Source organism: Ictalurus furcatus, chromosome 15 (genome assembly GCF_023375685.1).
Source record: "Ictalurus furcatus strain D&B chromosome 15, Billie_1.0, whole genome shotgun sequence".
Lineage (NCBI taxonomy): Eukaryota > Metazoa > Chordata > Actinopteri > Siluriformes > Ictaluridae > Ictalurus > Ictalurus furcatus.
Window position 1 is genome coordinate 15,517,462 of NC_071269.1, and position 17,454 is coordinate 15,534,915.

A 17,454-nucleotide genomic window follows, 5' to 3' on the forward strand; every position below is an offset into this window, starting at 1 on the left:
GGAAGTTAAATATAGTGATTCATTCTGTAGAAACAAGGTCACAAAATTACCAACATTGATTTATTATGTAGAGTTTTATGTATATGATGTTACATGAGAAGACATCAGAGAGTATTACATTTACTCTTTTTTTTTTGGTGGCACTGTGCTGCTTTCATGGTACACTGATAAAAGTTTCCCCCCCCCTGTCTTCTCTCCTGTGGAAATGGGTTTCAGTAGAATCTAAAACAGGAAGAGGTGTAGCTCATTTGTTACATGTTGAATTTACACACACACACACACACTTACTTCAGCCTTTAAATACATTTCAAACCTTTTTCTCACATGCAGTTGCATATTGACCCCACACACCTTGACATTTCTAAACAAACAATTGCTTCCGAAGTATTTTGTATGTTAGAGGTCATACACCCACTTTTACCTTCATTTTTCACCCAGTACACTGCAAGAATAAAAGAGGCCAGGACAGAGAGAATCTTTTACAACTTTATTCACTATCAGAATCAGACTAAGTGCTCCCATTACAGAATAAAATTACATGGTACTGTAATTCTTTCTGGAGGTTAACAAAGTAGAAAGAATAGAGTTTGTCCTACAAGGTGTGCGCCATGACAACCCCCCCCCCAAAAAAAGATCCTCAAATTATGTTCAGGTTCTATATCCCTGACCCAAAGAGAGGTCAGAGAAGCAAATAAGACGCACCAACTGGACTCATGGAGGAGAAAGGGGGTCAGAGTGAGGGGACCAACATGCCTTGAGACATTAACTTTCCCTTGTCAGCTTGTTTAAGGTGCCATTACATATAGTCCAAATCAAGGCTATGAAGTGTATCAAATGATGTCAGCAAGTGAGGAAAAAGATTAAAGCACTTAAATGTCATCACTTCCAGTTTGCATTTTATTTTGGCATCATTCAATTGTATTCCATATGCATGAAAGTGTTTAAAAACAAAACCAGGCATTGCCCATCAAAGAGAAAAAGGGTGCAAAGAGTAGAGTGGGGTAAGGAACAAACACCTGTTAAAACCTAACCTTTTTACACTGGGAGAGTGCTGATGAGCGTATTTATCTATTCGTATGCTGAAGCGTTACAACCAGTGTTAAATAACAAAAGCGCTTGTTCACAATGGTGTACATTAACATCTCCACCAAATCCCGCTCACCCATGCCAACAGGCCTGGGAAACATTTAAAAATGCAGGAGAATGACCCCTGAGGTCAAGCTTGGATTTAAAGATACTGAATTCTGAAGCCAACAACTACTCCATATTTGTGATCATGTTTTATTTGGAATCTTTCGGCCCCCCACTGTTTCAAGAACCATCTGATTTTTTTTTAAATCCACTAATCCCCCCCCCCCCCCCGGACGTCCTCTCAGCGAATAGTGTATCTGACGTAGGGCACCTCCACGTCCTCATCAGTCACATCATTACAGCAGAGTTCAAACACTAATGCTTTAACATGCTTCCCCAGTTTCTTCTTCGACACCTTCGTCACGATCTCGGTCATGCTAAAAAGTGAAGACAAAGACAAGTGAGATGACTATTCTTACCACCACAATTACACAGACTCGTTCAATTCAAAAGAATCATGTTGTGCACGAGTGTGGAAAATACTCACGGCAGCTCCAGTCTTTCTTTGAGCTTGGCAGCAGGCATGAAAAAGGAGTAGAGCATAGACACACCCTGAGAGAGCATTGTGATCTCCAGCTTGTGTTCATTCTGAGGATAGCAGAGGGGAAAAAAATAAATAAAATTCTGAATTCAACAATTACGAGAAATTACCAATAGAACAAAAGGTTAAGAATTCGTTAATACCTTGAAGTAGTCTAGGAACTGTTTGAGCGTCATTTCCTCTCCGCTTGGCTGAATGCCTTTAACTTCAAAGCGGTCCCATAACGTCCAGTCTATTTCATAGTACTGTATAATAAAAAAAAAAAAAAAAAAAAAAAAAAAATTATATATATATATATATATATATATATATATATATATATATATATATATATATATATATATATATATATATATATATATAATAAAAATTTTAAAAACAAGAGACATCATTAAACAAAGATCATTTGAATGAGCATCCAGCTCATTAATCCGCTCTTCAGGGTAATTTCAGGAACATACCTTGTGCTTGGGAGCAGCAATGGGTTCGGAGAAGGCAAAGAAAGGCAGGGCAAGGTTCATGAAGCCATTCTTGTATGATTCAAGCTTCTTGTGACCCTGAACAATCTTGAGCAGCTCCAGACAAACCAGGCCGACAACCGCAGCTGTTGTTGTGGCGATGGCAGGGATGATCTTACCAGCAATAAGCTTGCTCTGTATGAGAGAAAGTGGAGTCGTTTATACATTTTTTTTAAAAACACAAATTTGCTATGACCGTCACCATCTATGTTTACAGGCAAGGGCGGCTACTACCTACCTTGTGTCTGTCTGCAGGAGGAATGTCATAATTCTCTGCTCTCAGATTGGATGCTGCTACTATGAAGTCCATGTGGAAGTTTGTATCATCATCCTGAATTAAAAAGAAATTTTACTTTTATTTTTTATTATTTTTTTAAAAGTCAAGCTCGTACCCCCAAAATCTTCTCAGTATACAGGGACTGACTGGTGTACCTTTTCAAAGTCTATGGAACAGAGTTTGAACTGGGATGCTGCCTCTGCAGAAGGCAGGAGGGTTTTCAGCTCCTCAAGCCTCGAGTCATCTACAAAAGAACAGGGTTAAGTTACAAAGAGACACACAATTAACTTTTGTTAAGTGAATTTTGGTTTAGGAAAAGGTTACGTTCCCTCTTTCCCTAGTTATTTGAGTGAATCATTACAAAGTCCTTACCAACTGAGGAGTTAGCGCTCTGCAGCTCCTGATCAGATACATGGATTTTAACTCCTGATTTAGGTGTAAACACTGGTACTTTGACATTCTGCAACAGCTTGGCCACAGCTTCACGATCAGTGGAGCCTTGCAGGCCATACGTCTGGGCGTACAAGTTGGCTGCAGCAATGACATAGTCCATGTGCAGATCCTAAGACAAATATGGTAAAAAATTCTTCAGCTTTGCTTGTTCATATGGTGGCATGTAAACAACAAGCAACATATACACTGACTGGGTTCTCATAAGGTTGTCTGTCAGGGAAGACACTCACATTGCTGGTGCTAAATTCTAGAGGATGAGGACATCTTTTGGGTCCTGACCAGAAAGGTGCTCCAGAGCTTGTGAGCTGAGAAACAGGGGGCGAGGGGAAAAAGAAGAAGAAAAGAAAAAAAAAAAAAGAAGAAAAAAAAAAGACATTAATATTCATTTTTTCAAAAAGTGTGCATAAATCAATGTGGTGCAAAAATCACAACATGGCTGATTTGGGGTGATTTAATAGTAGTGCAATGTTTTATTATTCAGAGAATGCCTGATAATACTTGCTTTTAGAGATCAGAGAAGAGAGAACACTCCTAACCTGGTCGGGAGGGAAGTTGTGCAGTAACTGGCGGATGTTGTTACTGTACTGGCACTGCCAGTGGTTGCGTGCCCAAGCTACACAGTCATCCCAGCTCCGGGGACAATCCGTCACCAGACTCTTATACACAGCCTCCAGGACTTCCGCAGGCTGGGCACCAGGCAGCTTCAACGTGCGCTCCATAAACTTCGGGTCTCTGTGGGTGGGGCAGTTAATAAAATGAAACCAAAATCTCATCATTTTTTATATTCAAGAGAACTGATTCTAAAAAGTTCAGCACAGGGGTCAAACCGAAAGCACAGCAACGTTAAAATATTACCAAAGACATTCGTTAATGACTTACGTTAAATACTGCATGGCGTTCTCAGAAGGCTGTTTGAAAAGTCCCTCAAACTCATCACGAGCCCACTGAGAAAGGAAGACAGAGGGAAGCGCATTACATCAGATTGACCAACCAGAGTGACCATACAAACTGAGCACCAATACACACAGGCAGCTATTTAGCACAACTGCCTCACCTGGAGTGTGTGTTCAATAGCATTAGGGAAGTTCTTCAGCGTACAGATGGGGATGGACTTCTCTGGGGGATCCTGACTAGAGCTGTAAGACTCTGTGAGGAAGGGGATCACTACCTGTACATTCCCTTTGGTTCCCAGAGTACCGGACTCTAGCAAAGGTTTACGGTAATACACACACCTGCGGTCCATATACATACCTGTAGAAGATGCACAAAAAGATTCACTCACTAATCAGGGAGCGGTGCTAGACTCCTACTTCATACATTCAGGTCTGAATAACTCATTTAAAATCAATACCATCTTCTTGGAAGTATGAAGATTTGTTTAATTTATTCCATATCACAAATGCCTTAGGATTTATACTCACGTGCATCCACATTGTCCAAGGCATTGGTCACTCCATTCAGGCTCTCAAAGAAGTCATCATCATAGACTTTTTCTGTGTCGGGCCCAACACGGTTCTGATGGCCTGTGATACGGATAGATGGATTCATCTGCTTCACGGCAGCAGCAGCAGTCTCACTCTTCATCTTCTGCTCGTCCGAAAAACCCCCACACATAGACATTTATCAAATCACAAAATGTGCCCTTTTTATAATGACTCAAAGGAACAAATATTAGTTATATTGTTACAATAAGCTGTACTTTTACAATAAATTGAGAAAGGAGCAGTTTGCACTGCCACAACATTTATTATTATTATTTTTAAACAGAGTGTAAATTAGCTCTCACCGTAACATCCCATGGCCTGAAAAGGAACTGACGATTGAGGTTTGACTTCTCAATTGTGTCCATATCAGTAACAATGACTTCACCCTCCCCACTGGCCAGACCCATCATAGCAAAGTTCTTTAGTAGTTCACAGCCAATCGCTCCTGCACCCACCTGAAATAAAGCAGCAAAATAAAGATGTTATTACAAGCAGAAGGAAGAACAGGCTGCTTTAATGAGATTTTCAAGCAGACATAATGAATTGTGCACAATGATTTTTTGTAAGTGGCTACAGGAAAATAAATGATTGAGTGAGCTAAAATAAAATAGAACTGACCAAAAAGTAGCGTTGTTTGCCTAACAGTTCTTGCAGCTTGGTCCCAAAAACAGCAATCTGCCCATCATATCGACAGCCTCTCTGAGGAAAATGACAGGTAGAATGTTTATAGCATGCGCGCGCACACATAATATACATATAATATGAACTGTATGACAAACCACAAAGAGAACACAGGTTATTCTTGAAACTTACAGGTGCACATTCCTCCTCTGTGAGAAGTACCTCCTCAGCTTCAGTTAAACATTCCAGTGCATCAAAATACAGCCACTGAACGATGGGCATAAATTTGCCTGTGCATGCCTGAAGTACAGAGACTGAAGCTGTCACAATTTCTCACATGTGCAAAACCATAATTCAGGATCATAAAGTTACAAGGTCATACATAGTGTAATGTTTTGCGTCATTAATACAATGAAAACCCTGGGCAGCACTGTCAGATCTGCAGTGGCACAGAAGTGCATAACAGGAAGCTTTATTACCTTCATAACCTCCTGGGCAGCAAGCCCACCGATAAAAGCATTGACTGGAGCCAGGTCTCCAGCCGCAACATAGGAGAGCTTTTTCAGCAGTGCCTGGTCCAGCTCCTCCTGCTTGGCAGAGCCAGACTGAGCTGCGTTCACCTCCCCAGCCAGCGCAACCAGCTCATCTGCATCGGACTGCAGAGGACAGAAAATATGTCTGCTGAGTCAGCTGTACCTCAAACAGGAATCAGCAGGAATCATACCGGTATACGGAGATCATTAGAACAGAGGATGTTTAGGTCAAACAAAGCAAGTTGTAAGAAAATTCATTGGCAAATAATTTTTAAAATAGACAACAATTAAACATTTCCACCATTCCACCAGGCACAGACTGACCAAACGGTACTAGTGCTAGCAGTTGTGCAAGGTTCTCAATACAAATCAGTTTGTCTCCAGCACCAAAATGCTGCTGGTGTAAAAATAAGGAGCTAGAGAAATTAGGGTTTAGGTAGAATTTAATTTCCATTAAAAATTAAGCAAAACGTGTTTAAAAGACCATTATTTACAAAAAGTGAACATAGCCCATTTATCTACTCATTTCTGGGGGTGGAATTTCACAGCCATACCTCAGGTGTTCCGACAAGGATGCATCCATATTACTAGCAATTAAAAGGAATTTAATGATTACGAATGAAAGAAGCTACTTTTCTAAATAAAACATGTATTAAACACTGTTACTGCCCAAGAACGTTTCTGTTATGTGCATAAATGAAGGATCCGACTTTGGATCGCAAAAGACTCTTGTAAAACCTTTCAAAAGGTATTATTTTTATGCTATGCATGATAAACCTGCCATGTAATTATGCAATTACTTTGTTCCTAAGCTGGTAGAAACATCGGATGGTTCTTAAAATCTACTGCTTCCTCCCTGAACATGCATATAAATAATGTCATCAGAAAAATAAAATGATGAAAGAAAGAAACACAGCAGACAGACCTGGTTCCAGGGTTTGGGAGAACGACTGTGTTTCTTCTCAAAGGCATGCAGAGCCTGGAAGCCTACATGCAGCTGGCCAGGACGATCAAACTTGGCAAAGTCAGTCAGCAGAAACTCGGGCTCTGATATCGATGACGAAAATGTTTTCTGCAGTCAGACAGGTAATGTGAGAAATGTGACTCGGGATACTTTTATAGTGTTTATAGCATTAGTGCTTTAGTAAGCTGAAATCATAGAGTTACTTACAAAAGCCACTTTCTTGGGCATCTTGACCTGTGTCACAATACCACCTCTCACATAGTCAGAGAAAGATGTGGTGTCACAAATACTGAAAGTGTAGGGACCTACGGAGAGAAGTCGCTATTTTTACGTACCGTGCATTCAACTCAGATCACATTAATGAAACTGCGGAATTATTAAGAATTGGATTTGCTTGCAGTGAACACATACTCACCGAGGGCTTTAATTTCAATTGGCTGGCAACCGTTAAGCTCGGTCATACCCTGCACCTCTGTGAAGGTGACGTAATCGCCACTCTCAAAACCGTGTCTCACTTCATCCAGACAGGTTACTACACCAGCACTGTCCTGTTAATACACAGACACTTTTTCTTTTTTTTTTTTTTTTTAAAAAAGTTCCACACTAGCAGGCAGATGGCGGTCATCCAAAATAAATACATCAGGAACACAAAATAAACCAACAATACGTAATATCTCGGAATAAAAAGCCGTAGCGGACAGTGACGACAGACAATGACGACAGACAACGTCACTGTCGCCGCTGATCAAGTATCAGCAAAACTTTGATTTTGTATTGCTTGTATTCACGCTGTAGTATAGACAAAACAGGCTCACAGTGTTTACCTTTGTGATCATAGAGATCATGGCACTTAGAGGCTGCTCTCCAGTGGTGTCATACACAGTCATTTCCTCTCCAAAATCACAGAAAAGTTGCCTGTCCATAAACAAATGTCACATCAACTTTGATATCATGTCAGATAAGAACTATAAATTCTTACAAATGACACTCTTATAGAGGTTGGCCTAAGCCTGTGGAATACAGATTACATAATTATAAAATAGATTATTTTGACCAGTGACAAAATGAAAAAACACCCATCCTTCGCTTCATAAATAATATAAAATATTAAGTAAGATCAAATGGCAACAAAAAGACTAGGGAGATATTAAGATGTGCAAAGTGTGTTGTGGAAAAAAGTGAAGATTTCTTTATTACAGTTCATCACTTTAGGGATCATTTGTGAAAGTGCAGCAATGCATGTTCACCGTGAAGTGGCCGTCTAGGAGAGCTGGACTCTCTCCCAGAATTCTTTTTGCAAATATTAAGAGTTAATATAACAATTCCACCATGGCAGATCAGTTTTATCCACAGTATTAGACAAACTTTTGATAGTTTTCACCCCCCAAAATATCTTCTTACCCAAATAGTCCACGTGTGTCGGCAATGATCAGTTTAATGCCTTTGCTGTGGCAGAAGTCACCAATGTGCTTTTGTTCATCAAGAGTAGAGTTGGTCAGCACCACCACCTGTATCAAAAGACATGCTTGACTGTCTAAAGGAAACAACTCTATATAGTGTACATGTGTGAGAGGTGAGAAGAAAGGGGGAAAGAAGGTTGTTTGACATCTGCACAAACACATTTTGTGACTTTCTTGAATGAGCTCTGCAAGTGTGCACAGATAAAGTATTCAGGGGACAATTTTTTTTGTCATGTCATCGCTTACTTAAATGATTTTAAGCTGGGGGAAAAAAAACCCAACAAAAACACAAAACAACGCAACACCACACCCCCATACTGCTACTGAAGCCTCTGGTAAATGTGGTGGCACAGTTTCTGCTTTTCATCATGTAGTGTGGCACTTTTCAATTAGACCAATTATCATAAAGAAGAAGAAAGTTATTTACATTTTAGTTTTGGTTAAAGAACAGAAGAAACAAACCAGCTGATTACACGTTCAACATAAAGGTTGCTCATTTAGATCACAAAAAAAAAATTTAGGGGAGAGCAGACCAAACATGTGAAATTCATGAGTGAATTTATGTCCCCTAAAAAAATAAAATAATAATAAATCCTGCGAGATCTCCGTCTCTGAATGTGTGTAGTGCCATACAAGAAACAGCATATTGCACAGATGGTAAGGAGAGAGCAGTCAGATGACAACGCATTAAATGTTAAAGATGTGGGAGTGTGATAAAAAAAATTAAAATTAAAATGTACATGCTCCACAAAGTGGAGACGCTTTTCAAACGCATGGCCGTTTAACAGGAAGCAAACAAAAAGCCCCTGTTTAGTAAGTGAAATAGATTAAATACTGATTGACTTTGACCATTTTATATTTTCAAATGGTATGCTCAAACTAGTAAAATAAACTATGTAAAATAGTGACTTATATACAATTACTTACTTATTAACTAACAGTTTAATAACCGTTAGGGTTTAATCTGATTTTTACTTGTTAGGATTAATGGTAGGGAAATATCGATTTGAATCATTTAAAAGAAACCCAAGCAAATCTTCAAATAATGTTTACGTATTTGTTGAATTCTTTTAGATTGAAGTTACTTAATTTAATTGAATAATTTTTTACATTAGTTCATTAAAAATAAATAAATGCACTTTAAATTTATTTAAAAAAACAGTAATCATTGGCTGCATCCCTATGGAGTATACACAGCATTGGACCTGGCCTGAAGCAAGCTACATCGTTACACATGATCCCCTTTAAAACTGTGTGCTGTACCTGAAACTGTATCAGGTAGTCATTGGTGAGCGCTCTAGTGTAAGATGTCACAGGAACGTAGCTGTTGAGTTCTGCCAACCTCGCCTGACTGACCTCAGCACGGTTCTTCCCCAGGTCTTCCTCACGCAGGTAAAACTAGAACACAACAATCATGGTTCAAGCAACACACGATGCTCTTTACATCTAAGCTTAAAAGTGCACACACTGTGGTTTTGAAACATGCCTAATTTTGTTTTAAAGGTTTCATACAATAGATTTACATGCATCCAAGGTCAAAAACAATTTCATCTGCCCATAACTTAAAATCGCAGAATTACCTTTTCCACACCCAGTGTCATAAACAACTCGTTAAATGATCCATTCTAAAGGATTCATTCTAAATTCCTCCTTTCAGAGAGCACACTGTGCTCTGATTGGTCTACCACAGTCAGTGTGTTGAAAAGGAAACGCCCACTACCATAACGAGTATCAGCTCAGTCTGTTAGCAAGCAGCCGATGAAGACCAGATGCAAGTCTTTAGTACAGGAAGTAAGTCTGGAATTACTAACGACCCGTTAACTGTTCAAAATCTGTTCCTCCTTTTGGGTCAATAACTCCATTTCTCATACCCTTTGATTTTTTTGAACAGCAGACATTTTACATTCACAAACAGTTCCAAGACTACATGAAAGGTAATATTTGAAAAACCATAATAGGTGCACTTTAATGCAGTGAAACTCAGACAAGCACGTCAGATGCAGAAAATAAATAATAATGATAAAAAATCTAACCAAAAACATTAACATCCCCGATCAGCTAATCCAATTAGGTCATTGTCATACTATATGAAAGTACAAACTAAATTAAAAAACTGCACGTGTTACTGTTAGGAAAAAAACAAAACACTAACCTGTGAGGAGAGGTCTTGCCACTCGGCCACTCCCTCGTCATGCAGAGTGACGCTCTTGACTCCACCCAGAATTACATTCTTGGCAATCTCCACACCTAGTCCACGCAGCCCTGAGATCAGCACGTTGGAGTTCTGCATGCGTTTCATCGCATCATGACCCAACACATACCTGGGGGAAAAAGAAAAAAAAAATCAGCCATCATCACTGACAGATTATAGATATCCCTACAGAAATAGTTTCTCACACAGAACTGTACACCAAGAAGTGAGAACGTGATATGGGTACAAAATGTAAATGAAGCCAGAACTTACAGCTGTCTGGAGTACAGGCCTTCATCAATCTCAGCATCATTTCCATTCTTAGCCATGCCCTAGAGAATGCAACACCATTAGTGCACCACTGACAACATATACACTGAATAGATGTAGAACAAGACACCATACTGGGCTACACCTCACAGAATTAGTTTCTGTTAATTTATTCTAATTCTAATTTAGAACATCACATTCATGTACAACATTTAAATTATCACCTATAGAAACACATACAATCACGTAAAGCAAGTAAACTTATTTAAGCTCAAGAGCTAGCAATATTAATTTTTGATTAATGTTTCTATTACGTTACTGTTATGTTATATAGTAATATGTGACATTTTAGTATTATCAACGTATCTCTAAATCCCTTTCTTCAAAGCCACACAAAGGTGATACTGTGGTGCCACACCCAATTATATTGACAAAACACCACACTGTTTCCACTTAGGCTGTGATGCGAACACAGGTCAGAGAGCAAAAGACAACAATGACTTTTTATTGTATGTTGGTGCATATTTAGATTTTCTACACCGTGTGACTACTAGAAGACCCATACAAGTTCTGTTTGCACCCATATGTGCCAAATCAACCTCAAAATTACCGTGCAATTTACTGGAAACGTATTTGAGACAGCTCTTTGATTAAAGTATTATGGATCAGTCATGTATGAATTTTAATAGAGTCCAACTGACAGATGAATTAGAAAGATTTGTGTAGACGGAGGTGACCAGTCCCCATTAGAGTTGAATTGACTCAGGTGATGAGATAATATGCCTGTGTATAAAATAACCTGTGTTGTGTCGATCATTCCTACTTATATCCATTTTAGCCTGAAAGATACTCCATTTAAAATCTATGGAAAACATAGAAAACAGTGCAGCACTACATGGTAGTGAAGAGGAGAAGGGGTCTTACGTTAGCTGGTGTGTGGGATAGTTCGGTTCTGACAGAGTTTGAGGAGGAGCAATGGGATCCCGTCTTCGTCTCTGATCCTGACACGCGACGCTTCTTGGACAGCGGCGAGCTGGACATCTACAGATCGATCGCACAAATTTAAAACAAGTGAGCATGGAAACATACAAAACATACTGACCCACAGTTTAACTTGTGTATACAAACTAAATAAATAAGTTTGGTTAACACATGGATACTGGAATTTTGCTTACCATTAGAAGAAAATATACAGGCACAAGACTAAACACAGCTAAGTTAAAGTAAAAACTGGATGATACTCGCAACTAATAAGTACAGCAGGGAATAAACTATTGAGTTACTACATGTACATGTGCCGGTACGTGGCAAGTTAATCACAGTGACTCTGGACTGCTTCATAACATAACTAACTCAAGACGCATACCGCAAGCGCCTTTTTCTTTTCTTTTTTCTTTTTAATTTACTGTGTAAAAAGTTGAATACGAGAAAATTCTGGATACAACTTGAAATATGCATCATTAATGATTCACAATTCAAACTGACAGGCTCCAAAACACTCACACACATCTGTCAGACTTTCAGCTTCTGCCGTTGTAAATACAAGTGAGAGGGTTAACTTTCTGTTCCTATGGTGCTGGAAATTAAAGCATATACGCAACCCAACTACATTTCTACCTTTCTGGACAGTCTGTGCGAGGGCCTATTGGAATTAACTATCTTCATACATCATCCTTACACCCTTCTCCCATCAAGCATGAAATTTATTTCACCGACGGGTCAGCAGTTTGCACACTTCTCCAAATAGACCAGTGGCCTTTCGACCTGGTGTTAGCCGTGGTCATCTTATAAATCAGAACAATCTGGGGTGTTTGGGTTCAGCACTGGACAGTTCCTGTGACGAATAGCCAACAAACCGGGGGCCGAAAAAGTCCAATTTACAATGCTGGTTGGTTAAAATGTGGCCCAAGGGTCCGTAGGGCTAGTCTCAACCAAACACACACCAATCATACAGCACAGGCTTGCAGGATCTTACAACCAGACAAAGGAGGGTTTTTTTGTAAATCAAGAAAAGTGAATCAAACTTAAGTGCATTTTCTGTCTTTAATAATTAAAGATTTGTGTGCTTCCTGGTCTTCCGCATCATTGAAGAGCACAGCACAGTGAGCACCAAGTCCTTGAGTGATGAGGCCAGGGCAGAGGCTGCACTGTGCCGCAGACTGTAGGTAACCAGCCTGCTATAAATAGCCTGTGGACAGAAAGGCTTTTGTTTATGGAGTAAGGCTCACCCATAATGCCTGCACAAAAACTCTGATTTATCAAAATCGCATGTAATTAATAACCTGCTCAGATCGATAAACGTTTACGCTGGTGTGTCCGGTTAATAAATCCTGACCTGATCCTCTGTGTGTGTTTCCTGATTCTTTTCGAGCAGATTCAGGAAAAAACACCCGCTTTCGCCTCGGAAAGGAACTGGACCAGGATATGGAGAGAAAAAAAATGCCACCGCCGGGGAAATTCGTGCCACTGCTCTGTTACTACAGAGGAAAAACCGCAGTACAGCAACAGCGACAAAACGAGCGTGCGGCTTGTCTCTCAAAATCAATGTCGACATTTAGAGACACGCTGATTTCTCTCCACGGGATCAGAAACATGGCGAAGTTGAATGAGCTGTCGACATTAAAACTGGCAATGCAGAGGCGAACAGCAGGGAATTTACTAGCAGCAACCTCACACCTGCTCTGTGTGTGTTTCTGCCAACTAGCTTTCCTCCCCGGTTTCTCCCTGGTACTTCCTTGTCGATAACAGATGATCGGACATGCGCGAGCGAGTCAGAATCCGATAACAAACCCAGTCTGATAAATCCGTGTTAGCTAGCTGTGGTGTTAGTAATCAGGGTTAGTTGTTTTGATTTGGCTAAATGACAAGCGATTCGGTTCCGCTAAAAGGCTAGCTACATACACTGGAGACAGAGGCAGTTTTTCTGACTCAGGTTTGAGGCCTAGCTAGCGCACTTACAGTAGTCAAGTTGGCCAGCCACCTACTGACTGCTAGTCACGGCAACGGACAACCAAACTTTCCGGTTTTTTTTATAGAAAAGGCGTCGATCCGAGTGGCCCAGGCAAAGCCATGTGTAGGTGAGCAGTGTGCACCTCTCAACACAGACAGCACGGAAAGGGAGCAGCGAGGGAGAGAGAAATGAACAGCACCAAGCTGCGGTGTTGAATGGCTTACCAATAACCCTTCTCTCGGTCCACTCTCAGTGTCGGCAAAACCGATCCGCGTGTGAAACGTCGACGATACGAGCTGCTGGTGTGTGGTGGTTGTCTTTTTTTTAAGCAAAAAAACCCCAGCTAAGAGCAATACCACAATGTCACCGTTTTTCCTTTTGTTTCAGTCGCCGAGAGAGTGCGAGAAAGTCCCGCCGTCGCTATCCTGCCGAGTCACTGTGCTGGTTTCTCCCTGCGCCGTGTAACTAATCGCGTTTCTGCTTTCACTTCAATACACGGAACAAAACCAAAATGGCAGCTACAGCGCAGGGGCGGATCTACTTATATATTCAACAGGAAGAGGCGGGCTCTCCGGAAGATGACCCGACACGCACACCGCTGATTGGCCAGTCGCCCTTCGACTTGCGGAAATAACTGTCAGCGCGTGCTACCGCGAATATACACCACATATAAAGAACTACACTTACTCACACCGATTTCATTACTCAAGTGCACAGACAAATGACAACAGAAACATACCACTGTACAATAATGTAGTACAGGTAGCGCATGCGCAAAAAAGAGCAACATACAAACCAGTCAAGTGCAGGAACCAGGTTACTACTGAAGAGACGTCACATTTTCATTTTGGAAAAGTAGCATATACACTGATCACCAAACACTGCAGCCTTTTACATCTGGCCTGCTTTTGACAGAGTAAAATGATCTGCAGGACTCAACCCTTAACTATGCTTTATAATAATGCTTTGATCTTTATACTTACCAGGTTATACTCAGCTAAAACCTGTTTAATTCTTTGAACTGTGCGATTTTATTAAATGCGATGCGAAACCTGAGCCGCCAACACTTTGTATGGTTAAGGTTTAAATCCGAGCCTGCCAGCAAAGTCCTGAGGGACCGGCAGTCTGGTCACAGTTTTTGTTGTATTCAGCCTTAATACGTTTGAGTAATCACTGACTGTTGAACACAGATTAGCTGTAAATCACCAGTTCTCAACTCCAGTCGAACGAGTCGAGCTACTACCCAGAAAGGGATCAAGCTTTTATACACTTCTGATATTCCTGATCCGAGTGATCGGCTGCTTATCGAGCTCTAGGCTGGGATAGATGTGCAGAATCACATCAAGTCAAGTAGATGTTCAAGGATGGTGAGACCCCAGGACTGGAGAACCCTCGTACTAGAACAGAGTCCCGTAAAATGGACCGTCCCCATCCAGGGCGTGTTCCTGTCTCACATCCAATGAACCCTGACAGAATAAAAATGTTACTGAAGATAAATGAACGAATGAAACAACTGGACTGTTACCTCCTTAATTGAAATAAACATATTGAATGCTAGAACACAAAACCACAGACAATGCCTATTATATGCCTAAATTCATACTGATTATGGTTTTCAAGAGAAAAAAACCCCCAAATCAATAAAACACTGGATGAAATGAACAATGAAATCCAAGAGCAACCTGCCTACAATACTCCCAAGAGCATATCCGCATATTTGATTTTAGTTCAGAGCATTACTGTCAACTAAACTATATCTAATAGGGATGTCACGAGAACCGATACTTTGGTTCCAAGTCGGTACCAACGTTCTTAAAATGTGACGGTACTTGTTTTTCTGAAGCAGCGTTGGAACCGGTTCTAATGGAGGTACCGAGGTTACAATTCTTCCGGACCTGATGGGGGCAGCAAATACGCACAAGTGTTTTAGTCAGTCCACAAGTGGTGAAGAAGAAAAACAACAACTACAAGCACACGGGGGGGGAAAAACTACAGAAGTTTAGCACCGCCGCGACTCGTTGAGAGGAAATGTGGTATGGAATATGGAAATACTTTGCATTCGAGGCAGATGACAACAAACATAATTTATGCTCTGAAGCCAGTGTGCAACCGATGCTATCGTTCATTTCGAACAAAGCAAGGAAACACCTGGAATTTGGCGAAGCACCTGAAAGACGGTCCTATATTATGTTTGTTTGAGGCAGCTGGCATTGTGGCCGTGAAACCAGCTAACGTTATGCTCCATGTAATGTTTGCGATAGCCAGTTATTTGTTAATGACGCTAACAAATTGTGATGTTATAAACTACCTCCTAATGGGCCGCCATGCATCGCCATTCAGCCTGTGTCCTGTCAGCTAAATGTAGCCTAATGTCACTAATAATTATTCAAATGTTCATGCTTTTAATAAATCTTTTTGGCCTGCCACCATATCAGTGAATTTAAACTAACGCTTGCATTCAGAGTATAAGGGGTGCATTTAGGAGTGCTGCACCTCCACTGTAGCCTCCACTCATTGTCAGACAGTGTTCGATAACTAAAATCTCTCTCTTTTGGCCAGTATCAGCCAGAGGAGGATGTCCTCCAGGAGAGTTTTTTTAATTAAATTTTTATTTTATTTTATACCACACTGTGGTATCGACTTTGGTATCAAGTATCGTGTACTTTTGGTGGTATCGGTACAGACTACTAGATCTTTGGTATCGTGACATCCCTAATATCTAATAATGGGAGAACTTTTCCCTGCATGGAACTATTTGACCAGCATCAGGAATTACATAAAGCCTGAAATAATGACAAGATAAGAGAACAGAGAAAGATCTGGCCCTATCCAGGGTGAGTTGGGGTTTTTGTTTTTTTTTTTTTAAATAAAATGTTAAATAATGCTGGTTGGGGGAGGGGGCGATCTTTTCTGACAAAGGCCCAGGTGGACCGTTTTGTCTTGTTTGTCTAAGCTAGGTTTTATTTTCCCGAGGAAACAGAGGTGAGCATCTCTGCTCTACTCGGCTTTTCCCCCGCACACCTGCACGCCACTGGCATCTGATACTCAATGTGATCTGCTCCCTCAATCACAATGAGGCTCAGGGTTGAGCTCACGACCTCAGTCAGATGATGTTAGACCGCTAGCTTCCAGCATCTGCGAGACCGTTAGCTTACAATCCTCACGATTTAAAGCACTGGTGCTACCATCAGCCATCACATGCAGCTCAGTTCACAGCTTATCCGAGTACTCAAACTAACACAAACTCAAACTCTCTCCGGGGTTTTTCCCCCTCTCTCCTTTCAGTGATATTCCTCTTCGAGTTGTTTCCAACTACTATATACGTTTATGTCATTTTCAATTAAACGGCGCTTAATCAGGTCATTTGTTCTTTTGATTAAGTAATCAAGAAAGCTAACCAGCTAAACGATATGCGCCGAACAAGAAAAGAAAAGCATGCATTAGCTTCTCAGCTAACGAGCTGCGCTTTGGTATAACTGGCTCCACATAAAGCCGAAAAAAAGAAGCTTGTTAGCTCGCTTAGCTAACATGCCTTTCCAACTTATGGGTTATTACTAATAAATTATCACTGAACCATATGCTACTGTGTATGTCAGGTCTGAAATACGAACATACACCCGTTCAGTTCGGGCTCGTTTAAGGACACACACACACACACACACACACACAAGAACAGGCGGTTGGCTTTCAAAAGAGCCACCTAGCTGGTTAGCACAGTGCGTTTAGGCTCAAGCGGCGGAGTGTGGCTAGCTAGCAAGCTGCAACAATCTATTCTTACAGAAGCGTTAGCTAGCGAGGTAGCTAGCATTAGCTAGGCACATAAGTATGCAGAACTCACCACATCCGATATTACCCAGGCCTTTCCACGGTACTGAATACGCGTATATTTCTCAAGGGGAAAACAAAACAACTAATCAAACTGTTTGTGTAAATGACTGTTTCTCAAAGTGGCAAGAGCTCCTTGATATTGAATCTTTGCAAAAGATGGACCGACAACTGACCGGCTACAGACTGTACCGTTACACCTCTCTCTCTCAGCGCGAGCACTGTTCGCTAGTTGT

At 40.8% G+C, this 17,454-nt stretch overlaps 1 protein-coding gene across 2 annotated transcripts; it reads right to left on the bottom strand.

The window, feature by feature from the left end:
* Nucleotides 1-473: 473 nt before the first annotated feature.
* Nucleotides 474-17,454, bottom strand: uba1 (ubiquitin-like modifier activating enzyme 1). Of its 2 annotated transcripts, none has more exons than XM_053643091.1 (26): nt 17,232-17,454; nt 11,368-11,484; nt 10,447-10,505; nt 10,135-10,303; nt 9,246-9,380; nt 7,924-8,030; nt 7,347-7,437; nt 6,938-7,070; nt 6,730-6,827; nt 6,484-6,630; nt 5,505-5,681; nt 5,218-5,325; nt 5,023-5,103; nt 4,707-4,859; nt 4,342-4,507; nt 3,975-4,171; nt 3,800-3,864; nt 3,457-3,652; nt 3,151-3,225; nt 2,840-3,029; nt 2,623-2,711; nt 2,429-2,521; nt 2,134-2,325; nt 1,816-1,917; nt 1,619-1,719; nt 474-1,508 (listed from the first exon to the last, which is right to left on the bottom strand). In XM_053643091.1, exons 2-26 carry the CDS (start codon nt 11,482-11,484, stop codon nt 1,373-1,375), a joined length of 3,177 nt encoding a protein of 1,058 aa, XP_053499066.1. In that variant the 5' UTR covers nt 17,232-17,454; the 3' UTR covers nt 474-1,372. The 2 variants fall into 2 exon arrangements, with proteins under 2 accessions (XP_053499066.1, XP_053499065.1); XM_053643090.1 differs by lacking the exon at nt 17,232-17,454 and adding an exon at nt 13,618-13,916.

Bases quoted from the DNA above. Each gene is read 5' to 3' on its own strand.
- uba1 (XM_053643091.1), bottom strand. From the start codon at position 11,484: ATGTCCAGCTCGCCGCTGTCCAAGAAGCGTCGCGTGTCAGGATCAGAG. The intron at 9,381-10,134 runs GTTAGTGTTTTG...GTTGTGTTCTAG, and splicing joins GGCAAGACCTCTCCTCACAG to TTTTACCTGCGTGAGGAAGA. The intron at 3,030-3,150 runs GTGAGTGTCTTC...TATTTGTCTTAG, and splicing joins TAGAATTTAGCACCAGCAAT to GATCTGCACATGGACTATGT.